Source organism: Dermochelys coriacea, chromosome 7, assembly GCF_009764565.3.
Source record: "Dermochelys coriacea isolate rDerCor1 chromosome 7, rDerCor1.pri.v4, whole genome shotgun sequence".
Classification (NCBI taxonomy): Eukaryota; Metazoa; Chordata; order Testudines; family Dermochelyidae; genus Dermochelys; species Dermochelys coriacea.
In genome coordinates, this window is record NC_050074.1 from 61,790,714 (window position 1) to 61,815,204 (window position 24,491).

The 24,491-nt window shown below is 40.9% G+C and overlaps 1 protein-coding gene and 1 long non-coding RNA gene across 8 annotated transcripts in view; both read left to right on the top strand.

The window, feature by feature from the left end:
• ADK (adenosine kinase) overlaps positions 1-24,491 on the top strand; it is a 553,898-nt gene that overhangs the window by 37,533 nt on the left and 491,874 nt on the right. For 5 of the 7 annotated variants that reach the window (XM_038408746.2, XM_038408753.2, XM_043519910.1 and 2 more), the window contains exon 2: positions 260-334. The exons of the other annotated variants lie outside the window; for them this stretch is intronic. In XM_038408746.2, coding sequence (XP_038264674.1) covers positions 260-334 — 75 coding nt within the window. The remainder of the gene's footprint in view (positions 1-259; positions 335-24,491) is intronic. 7 annotated transcript variants of the gene reach the window in all.
• Positions 7,160-10,760, top strand: LOC122461208. Its single transcript, XR_006283025.1, has 2 exons — positions 7,160-9,816; positions 9,988-10,760. It is a non-coding gene; the product is annotated as an uncharacterized LOC122461208 (long non-coding RNA).

A 24,491-nucleotide genomic window follows, 5' to 3' on the forward strand; every position in this document is an offset into this window, starting at 1 on the left:
ATGGCTCATTCTCTGATTGAAGGGTTGCTTAAATGAATGTGCATGTTTGAGACTTTTGTATTGTGTGCAATTCACTGAGAGATAATACAAGTTTGCATTTTGTTCAAATTAGCTGTGCTGATTGGATTGCAGGCAAATTGACCATGCAGCCCTTGGTTGGGCAAAATTAGTTTTGTCCTAATCTGTTTGTTTGTCAATGCAATATAATGTTAGACTAGAAACATTAAACTACATTTGAAAAACTTTGGTTCTTTTGTAGTGAAAATGTACTTTTTGGAATGGGAAATCCTCTACTTGATATTTGTGCGGTAGTGGACAAGGACTTCCTTGACAAGTAAGTATAAAGATATTTTCACATTAATTTCCTAAATATTGCTGATGGTTAATTCTAGAAATTTTAGAAATGCAACATGCAATTAGGTACCTGCTTAACGCAAGTGCTTAACTTTATCCTTTTTAGTATTGCGGTCTCATGCCAGAAGAGATCGCTAATGCATCATTGAGTTGATTCTCCCAGCACCATGGTGAGGCTTATTTCAGCCCTTGCTGACTGAGAACAATTACAGTGTTCTCTATGACATCTATTTACATATTTGATGGTAACCATCTGTTATCTAATATAGGCTGTACATCCTCTCTTCCCTTAACCTTAAAGTTTTTTTGTATTTTCCAAACTTTGTCACTTGTTGCTCCCCTCTGGTTTCTTCATATTTACCTAAGCAGATAGCTACATGTACAACAAATATTTGTCTGTCTTCATACGATATCCTTGATATAATCCAGTACTGCATTTTCATGGATTTTTTTTTCCTCCTCTTCGGGAACCAGTTCATATTTTTAACGGATTTTTGTTTGGCCCGTTTCTTTAATTTTCTGGCTTGTGGTATTCAGTGTAGTTCTGATGTGCGACTTAAGAGCAGAAACTGTTCGATCACATGGATTGTCCTCTTGACGGATTCTGCAGCCCTTACACAACTCCTCCAAACAGGCCTGCCACTTTACCACCAGTGCCACCACCTTTGTCCCGTTGGTGGCATGAAGCTTCCTCATGCTGTGAAGTAGCAGATGCAACTTCAGCTCTCCCATTGCCTGGCTTAGAAAGCTTCAGCTATTAATAATAGTGCTCCAGTCACCAAGCTGTCTCCCTGGATACTTCCACATAAATTCAGCTCCTTCCAGCTGCTGCTGTTTCTCGCTTCTGTTTTGTTCTGTTTTTAGTGAGAAGTGAATGGGTTAGTCCTATCATTCCAAGTTGTCACAATTCATTCTTGACTTCATGTTGTATAAATATGTTTAACATTCAGTGTTATTTCCATTCTATCCCCTCGGTTGTTAATGGAAGTATAGGACCCAGAATAGCGGAAGAAAAAAAAGAACAATTACAGTTTTATCATTGACTTCTTACCCTCATCTAACTCACTCCTATTTCTCTTGCTTTCCTGTGAAACTTTTCTGCCTGTTTTATACTTGTACTGAACAAGTACAAGCACTGAAACTTGGAGTGCTTAGGGGTGTATTTTTTCACACCCCTGAGCAAGAAAGTTGCAGTGCTGTAAAGTGGCAGTGTAGACAAGGCCTTAGTTACTGATACATTTTCAATTTACTGAATAATGAATGATGGAGTTTGGCACAAGTTTTATTTTTTGATGATAGAGGTTAAGGCAGTTTTGTTGTATATGACTTTCAATAAGAGAATCCTTCAGCACCAGTGGCCCTGTAAACTTCAATAAGTTTAATTAAATTAAACTTAAATTAAATTAGAGTATAATTAAAGCTGTCAAAACTAATTGCATGGTACAAGCCTGATTCTTGCCACTGGTGCATTAGCTGAACTCTGGTAGTAATAAATGATGTAGGACTTAAAATAAGTTCTCCATAAAGGGATATATGGAAAATCAACCTCTGCTAAGATAAAGTTTTGCCTTCAGGGTATTAAATCTTTAAGGTCATCCTGCGGTTACTGAGTATTCATTCTGGGGAAGTTTGTATGTAACTGTATACGCTTTGAAGTCTGGGTAGAATGTTCATGAATGTGAAATGCTGTCTTCTATTATTACCTTCCTCTTTACCACTGTTTTAATTATTTTTATTTTTCAGAAATGGTGTGTCCAAATGTTTGCCTAGTAAATATACTATAGATAAATCTTTAATAATATAATAAAAATATATAATAATATATAAATCTTTAATACTATAGATAATCTTTAATAAATCTTTATTTTCTTTTAATGCTGCATGAGATATGTTGATCTAACTATGTGTGATGGGGTATTCCAGACACTGAGGCCCCCTACTGGAGGCCTTGCAGCCCTACCACAGAGGAAGTGAGTTCTCCACACACCTGCTCTAGGCACCCTAGAATGCAGCCAGTCAGAAAGAGACTGCTTCTCAGGGCCTAGCAGGTTTGTATAAAAGGAGCTACAGGGACAGAGTAAGTTCAGTCTGCTGGTAGGGACCATGGGAGCAAGGAAGGTGCTCCTGTCTGGCTGCTGGGACTTGAGGAAGACCGGGGCTGTGGGGAAGTGGCCTAGGGATGCAATTAATTAAAGGGACGTTCCATGTGACTGCTACTTAGAAGATGCCCCCCAAATAGCCACTGGGGAAGTGGCTAAGCCCTGAGCAAGGGAGTTTAAACAGGCCCAGGGAAGATCTGTATCTGGAATTGTTACCCTGAGCCTTGGTCTACACTAGGAGTTGACGTTGAATTTAGCAGCATTAAATCGATTTAACCCTGCTCCCGTCCACACGATGAAGCCCTTTTTTTCGACTTAAAGGGCTCTTAAAATCGATTTCCTTACTCCACCCCCAACAATGGAATTAGTGCTGAAATTGACCTTGCCGGGTCGAATTTGGGGTATTGTGGACACGATTAGATGGCATTGGCCTCCAGGAGCTATCCCAGAGTGCTCCATTGTGACCGCTCTGGACAGCACTCTCAACTCAGATACACTGGCCAGGTAGACAGGAAAAAGCCCGCGAACTTTTGAATTTCAGTTTCCTGTTTGGCCAGTGTGGCAAGCTGCAGGTGACCATGCAGAGCTCATCAACAGAGGTGACCATGATGGACTCCCAGAATTGCAAAAGAGCTCCAGCATGGATCGAACGGGAGGCATGGGATCTGATCGCCGTATGGGGAGAGGAATCCGTGCTATCAGAACGACGTTCCAGTTTTCGAAATGCCAAAACATTTGTGGAAAATCTCCCAGGGCATGAAGGACAGAGGCCATAACAGGGACCAAAGAAGTGCTGCGTGAAACTTAAGGAGCTGAAGCAAGCCTACGAGAGAGGCGAATGGACGCTCCGGGTCAGAGCCCAAAACATGCTGCTTCTATGATGATCTGCATGCCATTTTAGGGGGTTCAGCCACCGCTACCCCAGCCATGTTGTTTGACTCCTTCAGTGGAAATGGAGGCAACATGGAAGCAGGTTTTGGGGACGAGGAAGATAGCTCACAGCAAGCAAGCGGAGAAACCGGTTTTCCCGACAGCCAGGAACTGTTTCTCACCCTGGACCTGGAGCCAGTACCCCCGGAACCCACCCAAGGCTACCTCCTGGACCTGCCAGGTGGAGAAGGGACCTCTGGTGAGCGTACCTTTTAAAATACTATACATGGTTTAAAAGCAAGAATGTTTAATGATTAATTTGCCCTGGCATTGGTGGCTCTCCTGGATGTACTCCCAAAGCCTTTGCAAAAGGTTTCTGGGGAGGGCAGCCTTATTCCTTCCACCATGGTAGGACACTTTACCACTCCAGGCCAGTAGCACGTAGTCGGGAATCACTGTAGAACAAAGCATTGCAGTGTATGTTTGCTGCTGTTCAAACAACATTGGTTCTTTATCTCTCTGTGTTATCCTCAGGGAGTGATATCATTCATGGTCACCTGGTTGAAATAGGGTGCTTTTGTTAAGGGGATATTCAGAAGTACTCGTTCCTGCCGGGCTGTTTGCCTGTAGCTGAACAGAAATGTTCCCCGCTGTTAGCCACGGGGAGCGATGAGGGGACCGAGCCACATGGTGGGGGGAGGCAAAATGCGACTTTAGAACGAAAGCACATGTGTTATGTATGTAATGTTAACAGCAAGGTTTACCGTGAAAGAGTGTACCCACTGTTCTATAAAATGTGTGTTTTTAAATACCATTGTCCCTTTTTTTTTCTCCACCAGCTGCATGTGTTTCAAGGATCACAGGATCTTCTCCTTCCCAGAGGCTAGCGAAGATTAGAAGGTGAAAAAACGCACTCGTGATGAAATGTTCTCTGAGCTCATGCTGTCCTCCCACACTGACAGAGCACAGACGAATGCGTGGAGGCAGACAATGTCAGAGTGCAGGAAAGCACAAAACGACCGGGAAGAGAGGTGGTGGGCTGAAGAGAGGGCTGAAGCTGAAAGGTGGCGGCAGCATGATGAGAGGAGGCAGGATTCAATGCTGAGGCTGCTGGAGGATCAAACTAATATGCTCCAGCGTATGGTTGGGCTGCAGGAAAGGAAGCTGGAGCAGAGACCACTGCTACAGCCCCTGTGTAACCAACCGCCCTCCTCCCCAAGTTCCATAGCCTCCTCACCCAGATGCCCAAGAATGCGGTGGGGGGACCTCCAGTCACTCCACCCCAGAGAATTGCCCAAGCAACAGAAGGCTGGCATTCAATTAGTTTTAAATCTATAAAGTGCTGTGTGGCCTTGTCCTTCCCTCCTCCACCACCCCTCCTGGTGCTTCTCTCCTCCATCACCCTCCTGGGCTACCTTGGTAGTTATCCCCCTATTTGTGTGATGAATTAATAAAGAATGCATGAATGTGAAGCAACAATGACTTTATTGCCTCTGCAAGCAGTAATTGAAGGGAGGAGGAGAGGGTGGTTAGCTTACAGGGAAGTAGAGTGAACCAAGGGGCGGGGGGTTTCATCAAGGAGAAACAAACAGAACTTTCACACTGTAGCCCGGCCAGTCATGGAACTGGTTTTCAAAACTTCTCTGATGCGCACCACGCCCTCCTGTGCTCTTCTAACCACCCTGGTGTCTGACTGCACATAACCAGTGGCCAGGAGATTTGCCTCAACCTCCCACCCCGCCATAAACGTCTCCTCTTTACTCTCACAGATATTGTGGAGGGCACAGCAAGCAGTAATAATAGTGGGAATATTGGTTTCACTGAGGTCTAAGCGAGTCAGTAAACTGCGCTTTTAAATGTCCAAATGCACATTCTACCACCATTCTGCACTTGCTCAGCCTGTAGTTGAACAGCTCCTGATTACTGTCCAGGCTGCCTGTGTATGGCTTCATGAGCCATGGAATTAAGGAGCAGGCTGGGTCCTCAAGGATAATTATAGGTATTTCAACATCCCCAACGGTTATTTTCTGGTCTGGGAAGAAAGTCCCTTCCTGCAGCTTTTGAAACAGACCAGAGTTCCTGAAGATGCGAGTGTCATGTACTTTTCCCGGCCATCCAACGTTGATGTTGGAGAAACGTCCCTTATGATCCACCAGTGCTTACAGCACTATTGAAAAGTACCCCTTGCGGTTTATGTACTCGCCGGCTTGGTGCTCTGGTGCCAAGATAGGGATATGGGTTCCGTCTGTGGCCCCACCACAGTTACGGAATCCCATTGCAGCAAAGCCATCCGCTATGATCTGCACTTTTCCCAGGGTCACTACGCTTGATATCAGCAGATCTTTGATTGCATTGGCTACTTGCATCACAGCAGCCCCCACAGTAGATTTGCCCACTCGAAATTGATTCCCGACTGACGGGTAGCTGTCTGGCATTGCAAGCTTCCACTGCAAGCTATTGCCACTCGCTTCTCAATTGTGAGGGCTGCTCTTATCTTGGTATTCTTGCGCCTCAGGGCAGGGGAAAGCAAGTCACAAAGTTCCATGAAAGTGCCCTTACGCATGCAAAAGTTTCGCAGCCACTGGTCCCAGACCCGAAACATTGTGCAGTCCCACCAGTCTGTGCATGTTTCCCGAGCCCAGAATCGGCGTTCCACTGCATGAATCTGCCCCATTAGCACCATGATGCCCACATTGCCAGGGCCCGTGCTTTGAGATAAGTCTGTGTCCATGTCCTCATCACTCTCATCACTGTGCTGACATCGCCTACTCACCTGGTTTCGCTTTGCCAGGTTCTGGTGCCGCATATACTGCTGAATAATGCGTGTGGTGTTTAATGTGCTCCTAATTGCCAAAGTGATCTGAGCAGGCTCCATGCTTGCCGTAGTATGGCATCTGCACAGAAAAAAGTCACGGAACGATTGTCTGCTGTTGCTCTGATGGAGGGAGGGATGACTGATGACATGGCTTACAGGGAATTAAAATCAATAAAGGGGGTGGCTTTGCAAGAAACAGAATGGCCCCCTCAAGGATAGAACTCAAAACTAGGTTTAGCAGGCCGTTGATTTCACGGAGGGAGGAGAAAATGAATATAAAACAAATCTGGTTTATTTCTTGTTTTGATCCACTTCACCTATCTTTATACATCTTGCTGGCAGCAGACTGTGCAGTACGACCGCTAGCCATCATCATCTCCTGGGTGCTCAGCAGAAGACGGTGCAGTATGACTGCTGGCCATCGTCTTCTGCTGGCTGCAGATTAAAAGACGTGCACTGCCGGTAGGACAGAATCGCCATGAAATGAAACTTAAAAGGGAATTGACTTGGCTGAATCACTCCCATGTTTGCCCAGGCATCCCGACCTCATCAAGGTCAGTTAAGAGTACCCTGGACTACGTTGACGACGGCTACCAGTCATACTGCACTGTCTGCTGCCAAAAGGCAATAAACTGTTGCTGTGTAGCAATACAGTACCGCATCTGCCAGCATCCAGGAAACATATGGTGATGGTTAGCTGAGTGGGCTCCATGCTTGCCATGGTATGGCGCCTGCAGAGGTAACTCAAGAAAAAAGGCGCAAAATGATTGTCTGCCCTTGCTTTCACGGAGGGAGTGATGGAAGGGGGGCCTGACAATATGTACCCAGAACCACACGCGACAATGTTTTAGCCCCATCAGGCACTGGGATTTCTACCCAGAATTCAAATGGGCGACGGAGACTGTGGGAACTGTGGGATAGCTACCGATAGTGCAATGCTCTGGAAGTCAATGGTTGCCTCGGTACTGTGGACACACTCTGCCAACTACATGCACTTAGAGCATTTGTATGGGTACACACACAATCGACTGTATAAAAACGCTTTCTACAAAACTGACTTCTATAAATTTCACCTAATTTCGTAGGTAGACATACCCTGAGAAGGGGACTGAACTGAGACTGTGTCTCAGTTGGGGTAAGTGAACTGAGTTTAAGAGTAATGGGTCAGTGGGAGAGCTGCAGTCATTGAGGACTCAAGTGATGGCAGAGTGTCTCCAGGGAAGAAACCCTGGATGTGCTGCTCCATTCCAGAGCAGAAACCTTTGCCAGGTAGCCAGACCCCAATGGAGGATACTGTGATGGGGCCTGTTGACAGACAGACTGACTAAGGACTGAGTCCAGGGAAGGCTACAGAGATGTTGCCAACAGAAGGATTTTGTGTTGGGCCCTGTTGGACTGTTAATGGATTGAGCTGTGGGGTGGTGGAGAAGGGGCTTCAGGACGTTGCTGAGGACATTGAGATAGTCTCAGTTGGACCATATACCCCAGAAGGAGTTCTTGGTTTTCACACACAGACTGTGTGTGACTGGGCTGGAAGGCTAAGTCACCAAAGACTCACCTGATGAGTGCAGCAGCCACAGGGGACACCTTGAGCAGAGAAATTGAGGAAAAAAACTGCAGGCACACATACACTCCGCCAGGGGGTGCTCACCTGAGATGAGTGCGCTCTGTAACACTACCTGTCAAAGTAGAAAATGGCTGGTTTTGGATTGATGATTTGAATTTTTTTTACATGGAATCTAAAGCAGCACATGGGTAGTCTAAGCTCACAATTTACTTTAGATAAGAGAATTGTTTTCACAAAACTTATGAAAAAATTATTAAACCTCTTGCTTTTCCTGTGTGTGTTTTCCCCCCCTCAGCACTTGCAAAACAAATGATAGAGCTTTGGTTTCTGTGGCATGGGACTTGCCCCTAAACAAGAGAGTCTTAATTTGTATTCACATTCAATTCACTGTGAATTAGGATGTCTTGTTCTCCATCCAAAAGATTGATTGTCATGCCCCAGTATACCAAGAATATTTGTTTTTGTTTTTTTCTTTTAGACTGAATCTGCTATATATAAACATGACTGACTTTTAGTTTTGGTATGATTGTAGACATTTCCTGCTGTTTAAGACTGGCTTTGTGTTCTTTTCCCTCTCCCCTTTCTAATACCAGTATTGACAACGACGACAACAAATAGGAAAGAATAGAGGGATGTTCCTAGTTACTATAGTAATGAAGTAAACCAGTCTGATTGCTCAAGAATTACTACAGATAGCAATCTAATAATAAAAAGACACATATATGAGAAACTAGGGACATGATGAAATTTTTTATATATATGATTTGTAATTGAAGTTATTTTTAGGGAAAGTTTTATTTATTTATTTATTTATTTATTTAGCCTTTTTATTTTAGTATTTTGCAATTCAGTTAATTCTTCAAAAAGAGCTTTTAAAATGTGACTATCAGATGGATCAATGTGACACTGCTCCTTAGTCAATCTAGATTGTATATGATTTCAGTTATGCACCGTATCCTGTGTCATCTTGATGCATGAATTGTGAGGAAGAGTAGTTAAGAAATTTGGTTTCTTCCCTCTCTGGTTTCTAAGTTGGAAAACATCTGGAACCTCCTACCTTATTTAAAGCTGAACTTTTGTGTCGAGATATTGCAGCAAATGTGTGTACCAGTATATCATTAGTTCTGACTTAATAGCTTTGGAAGATCTAGCACAGTGTTGATATAAAGGTATACATGGAAGCTATATTTCATTATTATCTTCCTCTATCCTTCAATATATTGTTTTTATTGCTGCAATTTAATAATGGCATCCTTGGAACAGATCTTCTGCATTCCTGTAAGCTACCTGATTTACTGTAGAAATAATAATAAAGAACCAAGCAGGTCTTTCCATTCTTCAATACACAGGCATTTTGACTGGTATATTTCCTACTTGTCATCTGATGGAGACAATGGGTTTGCTATCCCAGAATCCTAAGCTTTGTCTCCTGCATGATAAAATGATACCATTCTCTTCCCTTCCTCCATTTCTTCCTCTCTCTGAGCAAAAACCATTCAACTTGAAAGAAGGAACAAAAGGATTTAAGATTTCAGTGTTTATATTTCAATTTGACTGGACATAAGAATGTCTAATGGGGCCACCTGCAGCAAGATGGACTCTAGAACCATGAATTTTTAACACTGTGTTGTGGGCTCCTTTTGGCCTTAATGGTGTGGAGGGTTCCTTTCCCTTCTCTTAAACTGGGATTCTCCCTCAGTAGCCCAGGAAGGCAATAATAATTAGAGCTTTGTGGCCAGTCCAGCCAAAAAGCTCCAAGAGATACTGGTTCAGCCTTCTTAGTTAGGAGTTACAGCACAGTGGTTCTCGACCCTTAGGGGTACGCATAGGTCTTCTGGGTGTACATTAAGTCATCTAGATATTTGCCTACTTTTACATCAGGCTACATGAAAAGCACTAGTGAAGTCAGTACAAACCAAAATTTCATACAAAAATGACTTGTTTATATTGCTCTATATACTATACACTGAAATGTAAGTACAATTTTGTATTTGAACAGATTTATTTTATAATCCTGGTAAAAACGAGAAAGTAAGCAATTTTTCAGTACTAGTGTGTTGTGACACTTCTGTATTTTTATGTCTGATTTTTGTAAGTCAGTATTTTTTCAGGTTTCAGAGTAGCAGCCGTGTTAGTCTGTATTCGCAAAAAAGAAAAGGAGTACTTGTGGCACCTTAGAGACTAACAAATTTATTTGAGCATAAGCTTTCGTGAGCTTATGCTCAAATAAATTTGTTAGTTTCTAAGGTGCCACAAGTACTCATTTTCAGTATTTTTTTCAGTGAAGTGAAACTTTGGGAGTATGCAAGACAAATCAGACACTTGAAAGGGGTACAGTAGTCTGGAAAGGTTGAGATCATAAGATCAAAGAAGGCAGCAACTGCTCTATTCCTGGCTGTTGAGACACTGCAGCCCATCAAGGATGGCACTTGGTGGTTATTGAAATGCTTTCCTCTTAATGGCTTGTGCTCTTCTTCTCATGCAGCTATTAATTCTTATTGTCCACTCGTGATGACACATTCTTCTTAAAAAAAGAGGAGTCCTTGTGGCACCTTGGAGACTAACAAATTTTTTTGGGCATAAGCTTTCGTGGGCTAGAACCCACTTCATCTGATGCATGGAGTGGACAATACAGGAGCAGGGGTAAATACATGTATTCATTTCAGCATAGCTGTGCTACACCTTCCCCCAGTTTTTCAGAAGAGCTGCTAGACTCATGATTCTGCATTTTCTCAGTCTGCTGCATCTCTTTGGATGCTTAATAGGCAGAATCTGAGGAAGAGGGACCGGGGTCAAAATTGAGTTGACCCTGCTGGTGATAAGTTTATAGTTTGGAAAGTATGGAGTACAAAATATTACAACTAGTTTGTTGCAGAGTTGGCAATAGAAACCAGGAGATCTCAAATTCTAGCCCTTAGCTAGAACTAGAACTCCAGTGATTACAAGGATAATATCCCCTCTGGCAGCTCTTTCAAAACTCAAAAGGTTTGAATCAAAAGTGAAAGTGATTTTCTTTTGGAGGTCTTTGTCTTTTTTCTTGTCAGCACTCAAACTGTAAAATATTTTGCAAGAAAATGTGGGGAAAATCCTTAGTAAAATCTGTGATACTTTTGAACAAATGCTGCCAACACTTAACACAGGTAAATTCCAATCTTAAAAAAAATGATGGAATGATTTACTTTGATCTTCACTTGAGTGTTCCTGGCCTGGGAGTAAAAAAAAAAAATGGAACCTGAAAATCTAACTTGGGTTTGTTGAGAGAGATCAAAGTTCTTAATTCCTGCTCCAGAGACATCTTGTTTAAAACCTGGTTTCAGTTGCATAAAATCAGCGCACGGATCAAGCAACGTTAATTTTCTTCAAGTTTACTTGAAACATATAAAAATGACTTCAATAGTAGAAATGCACTTTCATCTTGGGTAATAAACATGATTGTGCTGGTGTGTAATTTGGCCTCACCCTCATGACAAACTAGAGAGGCATTTTACTTAATGTATATGACAAGAACATTGCTGCTTGGGACAAAAAGACACTTTCATAGGCTGAGTCCCAGCTGTCGTTAGATAATGCTGAACATGAATGTTTTTATTAGAATTCATATCTTGTTAAAAGTTGAATTTTATATTATCAATTTGTGCTTATATGTCTGTTGTATTGGAAACAGAATAGAAGAGAGAAAAGAGTGCTTTTAATTCATTATTATTACTTGTTGTTTCAACAGATCTTTTTATATAAGGATTATGCCTGGAGGAATTTCTTTCCTCAGACAAAATTCAAATGATTAAAAGATGGTTTTAAAATTTAAAGCATCATGAATATGGTTTAACATTCAGCTTTTTTTTTTTTTCATGTATAGGTACATTTGAAGTAAAAATGAGTGAAATTTAATTCTGCTGCTTGTAGAGTCTCATACTTTACATTTTCAAATCTGATTTTAATGCCATGAAAAAACTGATGAGTTCTAACTGTAGAAAAATACTATTTTCTGACCTAGTGGTGTTTTGTCTGCAGTTTACGGGGTTCCCAGTCAATCCAATATGAAACATTAGGTTCAAAGACTTGAAGTCCAGGAGGGACCAGCATGATTATCTAGTCTGACCTCCTGTATGTTGCAGGCCACAGAACCTCACCCCCAACACTCCTGCAAAAGGCCCATAATCTCTGTCTGAGTTACTGAAGTCCTCAAATCTTAATTTTAAAGTCTTCAAGTTACAGAGTCTACCATTTATTCTAGTTAAAACCCTCAAGTGATCTGTGCCCCACACTGCCAAAGAAGGTGACATCCCCGCCACGCTCCTCTCCTCCCCCCAAACAGGGTCTCTGCCAATCTGACTTAGAGGAAAATTCCTCCCCAACATTTAGTCACTAGTTTTAAAATATCTGTGACATGTATAACATTTTAAAGTTAATACTGAAGCATTAAGAAGTGAAATTGAAAAGCTGGAGGACCTGTATGAAGACAAGGTCAGAGCTGCAGCCAGAAATGCAGATAACTGCAGATAGTCATAGTTCTTTAAGGTGAATTTTCTCTCTCTCCTATCTTTTCCAGGATCTTGGAGTGCATATTTTCCCTAAGAAATGCTGTGAAATTCTTCTGCTGCATTTCTGATCTTCCTCTTGTCTTAACATGTCAGGATGTGTTTTCAATTGAAATTATTAGTTGCTGCACTAATGAATTATCCAATTGACAAGTTCTTATCAGTGGGAAATACAGTAACATTTCTAATTTTTTAATTTCAGTATAACTGTTTTCCACATTTTTACTTTGATCTCCTAGAATTTTAATATTGCTTTCAACACACACCCAAACAAAACAAAATTTTTAGGCATTTGCATCCTGTAGGCTTCGTCACTAAAATTGTTGCATCTTTGTGCTCTCATGGAAGTCAGAGGTGGAAAAGAACATTAGTCTATTTCTCTGCCAATGCAGGATTGTTCCTCACGCTAAACATTTTAATCTTTTACTGCAACATGCTAAAATTTAATAATCACAACAAAATAAATAGGCTGTTAACTGATCTACATAAACAAAAGAATTCTGTTGTATTTTCCATATCTGTGAACTTAAGAATTTCAGTGCTACTAGTATTTGGTACTGGATTTCATCCTCACTCAGACTGTTGCTTACTAGGAATTTCTCTTTTTTCTGTGATTTGCCACTTGATTTTTCTTGTAGTGGCTACTGTGGTAAGGGCATCTTTTAACATGCATAATTTATTTCTATAGATAGTAAAATCAGCTGAATAAAACCAAAACTAAAGATTTAAGTTTATTGAAGCTAGTAAATTGCTTAGGGTGAAAGTTAGCCATCTGCTTTGCCTAAAATGTTGACTCCAGATTATTCCCTTGTACAAAAATGTCTGAATGGTTGCTGGCTTCCCCCCCCCCCCCCTCATTCCTCCAAGCAGAAATTGCAAGATTTAATATGTATAGATAAAAAGGTCATAATTTCAATCAATACAAAGAGAAACATGCCATCCTTCCAAAACAGAAGGGTATCATCTATTTCAAACTTACGCTAACTCACACGAACAAAACTTCTGGAAACAGATAAATATGGATTTCATCCCCTGCATGCTTATTGTCCCAACAAGCACAATGTCCTACAGTAGCTTCCTTAAGTTCATTTAGCATAGCTGGAATTTCAGGACAGATAAAATCCTTGTGTTTGGAGGGCTGGTCACTTGCCTACATCAAAGGGGAAATACTTTTTTAGGGACAAGGAAATAAAGGCCCATCAACTGCTTGACAATGTTACTTTAAAGTTAGATCAGTTTCCCTTAGAAGTGAAAAAGGTATGTTTGACCTTACTTATGATTAACATGCTGATGAGAGGGTTGGGTTTTCTACTGCCTCAGGGTTGTTGTTTAGATGGTAATAACATGTGGTTAGTGATATCATTACATCACTGATTAGCCCAAACAACAAAATATGCTTTAAATTGTCTAATCCTAAAATTTTTACTAATTTTGCTCTTTCTAAACCTTGAAACGTGTCCTGCTATCTGGCAAGTGAATCTTAGTAAGGGTTTGTCCACATAGGTGGCGAGTTATATGGGCCCGTGGTGCTTGGGCACCAGGAATATTTCTGGCCCAGGGCCCGGCTCCAGCAATGTTTGAGGCCGGGTCTCTCCCTTGACCCTGCCTTCCACCCCCAGGTGCTTCCACTGCGTGTTTCCCAGGTGATTTAAAATGGCCCAGGGTCCCCACCCACCACCTGCAGGGCAGCGCAGCAGAGTTGAGCAGCTTCCTGCCTGCTCGCTCCACATGGCTGCTGGCCCCTGGGCAGGGTGGGTCTGTGTCTGTGCGCGCTGCTCCCACTCCCACTCAGAGTGCCCTTGTAGCCAATAAGAAGCTGCAGGGGCAGTGCCTGGGAATAGCAGCCCATGAAGGCCCCCCGGCACACCATGCCTAGGAGCCCCAGGTAAGCGCCGCACCCCCATCACCCCCTCCCATAGCCTGCAGCCCCACCGCTTTCCCACGCACCCTATCCTGCCCCCAAACCCTCTCCCATAGCCTGCAGCCCCACCGCTTTCCCACGCACCCTATCCTGCCCCCAAACTCACTCCCAGAGCCTGCACTCCTCAACCCCTTCTCCTGCACCCCTGCCCCAGCCCGGAGCCTGCTCCCCTCACCCACTCCTGCCCCAACCCACAGCCTGCACCCAAACTCCGTCCCAGAGCCTGCATCCCTCAACCCCTCCTTCTACACCCCCTGCCCCAGCCCAGAGCCTGCACCCCCACCCCAGCACCCAAACTCCCTCCCAGAGCCTGCACCCTGCCCCAGCCTAGGGCCTGCACCCCGGACCTCTTCCCACACACAAACTCCCTCCCAGAGCCTTAGGGAGGTGTGGTGGGGGAGCACGCTGGTTTTGGGCACCACCAAAATTTCCACAAACCTGCCGCCCCTGCTTGTCCACACTCTGAGTTATTCGTGATTAATTCCATGTGTGGGTGCTCCTATTCAAGAATGAGTGCCTTATTCTGAATTAGTTTAATCCATTTGGAAGTGGATTAAGCTAAATTCAGAATAAGGTAGTCTTATTCCAGAATAAGAGCATCCACACATGGAGTTAAACTATTCCTGATTATCTGCTCTAAGATCACCCTTTACCTTACTCTAGGTTAACTTTTATGTGTAGACAATCCTTTAGAAGCTACAAATACCTAGCTTAAGTTATTTTTCTTCTGTATAACTACAGTAGAACCTCAGAGTTACAAACACTTTGGGAATAGAGGTTGTTCATAACTCTGAAATGTTCATAACTGAACAAAACTTTATAGTTTCAAAAATTTACACTGAACATTGGCTTCATACAACTTTGAAACATTACTATGCAAAAGAAATATGCTGCTTTCCCTTTATTTTTTTTAGTAGTTTGTTTAATACTGTACTTCAGGGGTAGGCAGCTTATGGCACACGTGCCAAAGGCGGCACACGAGCTGATTTTCAGCGGCACTCACACTGCCCGGGTCCTGGCCACCAGTCCGGGGGGCTCTGCATTTTAATTTAATTTTAAGTGAAGCTTCTTGCACATTTTAAAAACCTTTATTTACTTTACATACAACAGTAGTTGAGTTATATATTATAGACTTATAGAAAGAGACCTGAAAACGTTAAAATGTATTACTGGCATGTGAAACCTTAAATTAGAGTGAATAAATGAAGACTTGGCACACCACTTTTGAAAGGTTGCCAACCGCTGCTGTATTAGCGCTTTTTTTTTTTGTGTCTCTGCTGCTGCTTGATTGCATACTTTCAGTTCCAAATGAAGTCTGTAGTTGACAGATCAGTTTGTAACTCTGGGGTTTGTAACTCTGAGGTTCTACTGCATAAATAATGGAAAGGTCTGCCTTTTGGTTTTGAAAAATAAACAAACCAAAAAAAATCTATTTATAGCCGTGCAATACCAATAGTAATCTTCAAGGTTGTACAGTCAGCACTTCCATTATACAACCTCACTGGGGTTTACTGCTGGAAAATAACATTCTAGACTTACTTGTGGAATATCAATTTCTGGTTAGGGAGTAGCTATTGGGGTTTTCTCCTATTCTGAACTGACAGCCTTACTTATATTTGTCACTTGACTTATAGTGGAGAGGGTTAGTCATGCATTCAGGAACCCTATTTTAATTTTCCTGTTATGGTGGATGAGTAGTAAGCATTAGTTTATATCTAGACAAGGCTTTAATTCCATTTCTAAGATTTTTCTTTTTGATGATGAAAACTACTGTAAAGGATTTACTGTACTACAGCATCACTGCCGCTCTTAGGTGACTCCTAGCATCAACTCTTGACTTTAGCTGTAGTGTATATATTGAACTGGATCCTATGACCATTGCTTTTAAGAAAAACACATGCAAAGTAATGGTATTCCAGGCTTCAAGATGCTCCAGGTGTTGACTTGAATGATTAATTCAACTATGGCAGATAAAGAATAGCCATTCAAAATTCTCTTCAACCCTAACCCTAAGCTGGAGGATTCTCAAGATTGCTTCCTGAAAACCCTGCAACCACACTTTTTGGCAAGTAGGCTTTAAGGGAACTTCATCTTGAAGGGAGGGGAGGAAAGTATGTTAGTCTGAATTCTTTGGAGGAACAGGGTATCTAGCTGGGGAGGATCACTGTCACTTAGCTCCAGATTTTTCAACCACTCCTAGAGAGAGAAGTTGCCATTTGTGTTGGCAGACAGAGCCTAACACAACATTTTTTGCAAATGATGCTGGCAAGTAGATCTGATTCAACAGTGAGAGAGAGAGGATTCATGAACATTTCTGCAGTTTCTAAATAGACTCTTGTTTAGGTTTTGTGTACTTAATTCTCTGTGAATATTTAGGGAAGTACAGTGTGTTGTTTTTGTGGGATTTGTTTTCTTTTTGTACTGATGTTTCTAAAATTAATTTTGCATCCAAAGCTGAAACTCATTTAACCACAAAACAAGTTTGTTGCTGGTGGAAGCAAAAACAGTGTATAAAGGTTAGTTTATTCTTGAACAGGAACAGTACAACAACTTAAATCATTAATGACACAGCTCAGATATTAAATACTCAAAAGAATAATATTCAAAGGAATATGGCAAGAGCTTAAGCTGTCGATAGGCTGAAATTGGCTTGCAAAAAACATTAATTTTTTTATAAATATGTTTATACAACTGTTGCACAATTTGTGCATATGAAAGCCTAACTTGAAGTAAGGTATAGAAGTGAGGAGAGCATAGAATCTAGAGCATCTGTTGAAAATTGTGCTAAACATAGTGAATGTGTTTGGTGAATATAAAGTGCATTAGATATAACTTTCTAAGAACGATTCTTAGAGGAGGGGAGGAATCTTGTACAGTTGCATATGCCAACAGTTCAATTTTTTCAGCAGACTTTCCTTTTCTAATACTTAAAGTGCTTACATGTCTTATTGTAATTTCTGACCCTCTGATTTGGTTATAAGAAACTGTTTTGACAAGCCTCTTACTGTATGCTTCAATCCAGAGTGATAGGACAAACCTGATTAAATGCATCATAGCTTGCCTCAGTGTGGTGATTAATAAGCTGTGAACTTTTCTTTCTTTTGTAATCCATTTTAATCATTTAAACCTATTATTGTTTCGACTTTAATTTCCAAAGCCTTTTAAATCTGTCTTACAATATTAATAGCTGCTTAACATCCTGGTTTCCAAACACACAGATTCCGCACTGACCGTTTGGTTGAATGGGGTGTTGGGAAACAAAACTATGCAGGATAATGTTGGATTACCAAAAGCCTCCCCTCAGCAATGCTTAAATTTATTAGTGGCCATTACCCATGTGAGGGTTTGGTATCCTAATTATGCTAAAACAATCGATTGTGTGAGACTTCAGAGACCTCACTGCAAACCGGGGGAACAGATAACTTTCAAATAACAGATGGCATAGTTTTATAATCCTTAGATTACTACTATGTTCAAATTCAGAATTAGTGATTTTATATTATAAACTAATATCCCACTGAAAAAATGTGCAAAGGACATGAGCTGAAAATATTGGTTGGCCTTTTTCACTGAGGGAAATTCTAAAAGTTATTTTTTAAGAAAGTTTAAATATGTTCTAGGCCTGTTGCAGGCCAAATAAGCCTCCACCCATATTGGCACATAAGAGTTATTAAAAATCTGGGGCTGAAAAAAATCAAAATATGAGAAACTCCTCCAGCTCAGGTACTGAAAAGTGTGGCTACAATTTCTTCAGAACTGAAAATAGTCATATCCTAAAAGCAACATTTCAAGTCTAGGAATCTTCTTGAGTAAAACTACCTTACTTTGGATTTCTGCCTTGAGTTTAAATGTCTTTATTTATGAAGGTACCCTTGTTGACGAGCACAAACACTACTTGAAGATATGGTTCCACTTAATGTACCAAACCCAACTCACTGCCAGGGGTAGGAGTGCTCCATTTTTTTCTAGTGTGACTACATCATAGTAGAGAGATCATCAACCTCATGGATCACCTCTCGTATCCATTCACAATTGCATAACTTGTCTGAGGCAGCTGCAGCAATTGGTAATGTTGAAAAGCATTAATTTTTAATCCTCTTTAACATGACACAGCTTTTTTTAAAGAAGACAAAGGCATCCCCTTTCTCCTTTTGCTCTTAATTTCAGATCTCCTTTCTGTCACTCTTCCTCTTTCCCCAGCATGTTTCCCTAGCACTTAGCTTTCTTCTCTGTTGGACATATTATTCAGTTACCTGGTTATCTTTTATAGAGGTGTGTGTGTGGTTTTTTTTGTTTTTGTTTTGTTTTGTTTTGGCCAGAAGGGAATGTGAAATCGTCTAATCTGACTGCCTATTCGCTTCTCCCCTGTTTACATAACCAAGTATCGCATTGGACCGCTTTACCACAGCCTGACACTGGGACCTCATGTTGTTTCTTATCCACTGTGATCCTTAAATCCTTTTCAGAATCCACTGCTTTTCAGGGTACAGTCCATTCCCTTCCTGTAGCTATGACTTGCATTCTTTGTACCTAGATGTGTGTGTCTGCACTTAGCTGTATTTAGACATTTTATTTCGATGGGCCAAGGTTACTAAGCGATCCAGATAACTCTGTGACTGCCCTATTCACCTCATTATTTACCAATCTGCCAGGTTTGTATCTCCCATCAAGTTTATCAGCAGTGATTTTATATTTAATTCCAGATCACTCATAAAAAGGTGGAATAGCATCAGGCCTAGTACTGATTCCTGTGAAACCCATCTAGAAGCAGCCTGGTGAATGCCTGGTGCTTTCTTCTGGACACTGACTCCTCTGCTGTAGGTGGCCAGCAGCTCTGGCAGGTTGATTGTTGCAGGTTTTGGATTTGCAGACAGTACATCTTCATTGTTGGGCCTTTTGTCACAGTCATGTACAAATTGCCCCGAATCTTTCAGGTTAATGGAAAAGGATACTAGTTTCTGGACTCCATGCTATCTTTGGCCAATAAGTTTAGTAAACATTTCTTGAATATAATAGCTTCCCTTATTAAATGTGTCATTGTATAGGAATAATTTTTTTTTAATTGAAGGAAATAAATTACGTTGACCTGGGTGTGTCGTGAACACAGCACACAATTGCTTGGTGAGCTGCACTGACTGATTGTGGCTTTTGAGGTGAATTCTAAGGGGAGAGCCTGGTTGTACCATTGTATGATACTGACACACTTGTGGCTAGCTCCAGATTTAAAAGAAAGGTGCTCTTGAGACTATATTGTATGAGGACCCCTCAGCTTTGGAACCAGAGTCTTATGATACTTGTGGTTCAATTATTAAAGGCTTCTCATAATCTTTTTATTTCAAGCTTCCAGGTGGTACAGGTCTTCAAAATGTTTTATGTCCTATTAACAGTAATGAGATTGAAGCCACAGTTACCCTCCTGTGTCATTTTGAGTTCTCTCAGACTGTCCTTAGTTGAGTAGCTGCGATTTTTATCTACAAAGGTTATATAGGGGCAGACTCAGTCTCCCACTTTTAGTAGGTCTGAAGTCATGCTGCCCTCAAGGGAGATGGAGATGTATTAGTGTGTGGGCCAGTCATGAGATGAGATCAAGTAGACAGGGACGGGGGAGAAGAACGGGAGGATGTGGAAAGAACAGGAGAATGTGCAAGGGCAGGGATACTTACGGGTGGGAATATGAAGTGACAAAGAGACTAGATGACTGCACATGGGTATATAGTAGGACAGGCAGAGATTTTTGGGGTGCAGGATAATGAAACCCTAGTTATACTAGCAGGTTTTAATCAAGTCTACATTATCAGGTTTTAATCATATTCAACATTGGTTCACTGCATTAGTGAGCAATAGGTAACTTGCATAATGTAGACAACTTTTGAGAAGAAATGGGGGGAGAATTTGAGGGATCAGAGACAGGGCGATGGGGGCAAGAGGCTGTGGGGGCCAAGGGCTTGGAGGGTGGAAGACTATAATAATGATAAGGGAGGGTATGGGAGCTTCTTAATCCCAGAAGTTAGGAGACAATAAGTGGCATCTCCCTCTAACAACCAACAAAGCGACCTTCACTTGTTTGTGCAGAGATATGTTTTTGCTTTGTTTCCAAAAAGGCTATAGACCAAAAACCATCTTTTTTTAAAATAATTTTTAAAAACCTCATGCATTTTTGAGGGTTTACTGATGATTCTTTTAACTCTCCTAGCCTGAATCAGTGAATCTCCTGACTTTAAGAGTTTTAAGATTATTTAGTATATGGAATTTTTCTTAAAATGTTTAAAAAAAATCCATCTGTATGCTGACATAAATTTGAATTTTCACCAGAGTTGCAATGGTTGCAGTTTCCCATTATTCTCAGTGGGAGTAAAGACACAGGCTACTTTCAGTTAAGATGGCTGTCATTTCTCCTACAACCTTTGCAGGTGGATGAGGCAGCCCCTAGCAAAGATGTCTCCCATTGTTTCCAATTGCACTGAAGCCAGGGAGTCATCAAGTAAAATGGTTATTCCTTCTGTGCTCTCTAATTTCCTGTCTGTTTTTCTAACCATCAGAGGTTGAGGTGCTGTAGAGGTATAAGGTAGCGCAGAGGGGAAGAGTGAGGGGAAAAAACAGGCACGTGATTGACAGAAAACAGAGAGCATGAAGGCAGAAATTGAGTGGGGCAAGAGATTGTGTGACTTTGAGGATATGCTTCAGAGCCCCTCTTTTTACTGGGACTTTTATGAACAGAAGTGATGTCCAAGGACTCGTGTCTGGGATGGATGATGTGTGTATACTTCAAAAAAGACTTTATACTGATTTAGTTGGTAATGTCTGTCTTATGATGGAGGTTTGTCTACTGGATTTATATTTATGATGTGTGGTATGTGGGATTTTTTTTGTTTAAAGAAATATCTGGCATATAGAGCTTAGGACAGGCTACTTATTTCTTTTATAGTGCTAAAAATAAAGTGCACGATCCTAGATGCTAAGCTTTATGCTAGTGTTCTCTTTCTCTGCAATATAGGAGATAACAGACTCTTTTCAGAATTTGCAAGTGACTGGCCGTAACAGACAGTGCAGAAACTTTACTTGACATAAGACAATAGTACTTTCACTGCTGTTAAAGCAGTTCAGTTACTCTCTCTGTTTTGGTAAACCCCATCTGAAGCAATGAATAAATGGAATTACCAAGCTCAATGGTGCTAAATAGTGTGAAAAAGTAACATTTTTGTTAATCTTTGTGTCTAAGTCTAAACTTTTTTTTTCTGGACTCCTAAGTCTGATTTGTTTTTGAATATCTATTGGGCTTAACCACATATATTGGTGATAGTCACAGCAAATGGGAAGGAGAATGCACCTTTGTAGCAGATTTTCAATATATCTCAGTTAGGCTTTTTAGCATCAAAAAATCCCAGGGGATCTCTAACTGCATCTATTTAAAGAGTAGCTGATGCACTCTGGAAAAAATGGACAAGCAAGCACATACATTTCTCATGCTCATTGTCCTAGTCTTTTTAGATTAATTATTGAAAACATATGTAACAAGCCTTATGGTGGGGTGTTTTGAATCGGAGCAATAAGGAGAGGCAGAGGCAATCTAACTATGACAGAGGCCAAATCATGTTTTGTCAATCAGTTGTGGGTAAAGTAGAAATCACTTAGGTAGAAAAGTAAATCACAAGCAAATCAATGAGTTAATTTGAGCAGGAACTACTACTTAAATTTACACTATAAACTATTACTGTTACCAACTGTATATTAACTAAATTAAACTCACTTTATAGGTAACAGTTTACATTTATGAAGTACAGAATTTGGAATTAGAAAATACAATGCATTAGAATAGACCCCACCATTATATATTCCCTTTTCAGTTTCTCCATTTCCAGCCTCTGGAAGCCCAGAATTTGGAGGAAAAGTTCTTAAGATTTTAGTTTATATGTTGAGCAATTATCTTGCTAACATTTGAGTTCCTGCATAAATAGAGACATGTATTCCTTGATTTAATGTATTGGTTTCTTGATTGAACAATTAATCCTTTCTGGTTTAGTCTCTGCTCTTTTTTTACACTCTCTATTCCTGTCACTTCACCTTGTATACCTTGAGATGCTGTCTGGGTGTTTTGTTTTGCAGTCCTTACTATTTTCTTATTTTTACTACAGCTCACATCTTTCTTATTTCTTAAACTGTAATTAAAGAGAAACAGACATATTTTATTACAGTTTATTTCCTTTCCATTTAATTCTTGCTTTACTTTTCTCACTGTTTTCTAGCAATGTTTTTTTTATTTCTTAGATTACTTTGAGATGCTTCAGTTATTTTTCCTCTGGTCTAACTGTATTGTTTCTTTAACATTTCCTCTTTCCCCTTATATCACTCTTTCCTTTTTCTAGGTACTGGCTCTTTTGTGACTATCCCTATTGTTCCATTAAAAAAAAAAAAAGAAAAAAGAAAAAAAAAAAGGAGTACTTGTGGCACCTTAGAGACTAACAAATTTATTTGAGCATAAGCTTTCGTGAGCTACAGCTCACTTCATCGGATGCCCACCAAATGTCGGATGTCTTCACTCCGATGAAGTGAGCTGTAGCTCACGAAAGCTTATGCTCAAATAAGTTTTAGTCTCTAAGGTGCCACAAGTACTGGTTTTCTTTTTTGCGAATACAGACTAACACGGTTGCTACTCTGAAACCTATTGTTCCTACTATCTCCATCGTTCCCGTCTCTGCTGAACTAGACTTTTTCCCTTTTCAGTTGGGTTCCTGGTGCCCCTATAATGATGCAGCTCAGTCACTGAGGCTGCTTGCACCCCACTTACTGCATCCCTTCTTTTCTGGTGCCAGGTGCTGCCTCACTTGTTACTGGCCACTCTCTCTCAATATGGGCAGCCTCCTTCCAGATGCCACCTGCCAATTCTGCTCCTGTTTGGCATGCTTACAGCAGTGCTCTGGAAAGAAAAGCTGCCGCCTGCTCTCTCCTACTATTTATTTTATTTTTTTTTAATTTCCTCCCACAAAATTGTCCTGGGCTCAAGGTCGTCCACTTCAACTGCCCTGAATCCTTGGTTCAAGATCTCCTTCTCCACTCCTCAGAGTAGCAGTTTCAGGCTCCTCCTCTTTTTAAAAAATACAAAATGACATGCTAAACACCAACTTCACTGCTCTCATTGCTCTTGTGACCCAGCAGCCTCCAATGCAGGTGGGGCATTACATACACACAAAAGTATCTTTTTCTTTTTTCTTTTTTGCAAGAGACCAAATATGGCTTTAACATCACTTTAAGAAACACAACTGCATTGAAGAAGGCCAACTCATTCTTTTGGGTGACATCTTCTGATAAACCTGAAGCGAGCTGTTTGTGGAAATTATTTGGGTAGCTCAGGGACTTAGAGAGTTTCTGCAGAGGTGCATGTGCAAAGTTACATTCTAAAAGGCCTCTTTTAATGATTGAAGTAGAGCCTAGCACAGTTCAGCACTTCTTTAGAAATATCATACCGTTAACTCATATGCTCATCAGTACAACTTACTTCACTGTACTAACAACTGCTCTAGGTTTCTCATAGGGCATCCTCAAAAAGCGACTTTCACAGCACCTCGAGGGGTTGTTGGTTTTTTTTTTTTTTTTTTTTTTTTTCCTTAACTAAGATGGAAGAAACTCTGTCTGAGAAGTGTATCCCTTTCTCTCTCACCATTTTAAAATCAATTTGAGTAATGTAGTTGATATGCTGCTTATTTTGGATACAATTTTGTCACGGTAAAATTAAGCAAAATTCACAGAATAGCCACAAGGGAAAAACAGACAGATTCAGGGTATGGTCACAGTGGCGCTGAAGCCAAAGCCGGAGCCCCACTGCCTGGGGCTGAGAGCTGGAGCCCAAGAAATCAGAGGTCTGTCAAAGTCACGGAATCCATGACCTCCGTGACCAAATTGTATCCTTACTTATTATAATTGCCCGACAGTGTAGTAGTTACTATTTTTAAACAAAGCCCCCTGTGCCAGTATGTATAATGTGGAACTGGCTTGGTCAGCTATAGCAGGAGAGTCTGTATGTAACGTGTTCACATCCATATGAACATCAAACAAGGGGGAAAATGACTGCACGGTTGCAATATACACATTTCTTCTTTCATTCATAGCTTTATTGTCTAGTACACATTATAAACTAATAGTTTAAAAAAAAAACTTGCACTAATAGCACTTGTTCTCTTCAGCACCCCTTATTTCTTCTTGATTCCTTTTTTCTGAAATTATAAATTATATTTTAGTTTTTATACAACTTTTTCTACTTCTGTGCAATTTCAATGATGGATATTTAGACTTAATCACATATATGCACACCCTGCTTGGGGGATATATAAAA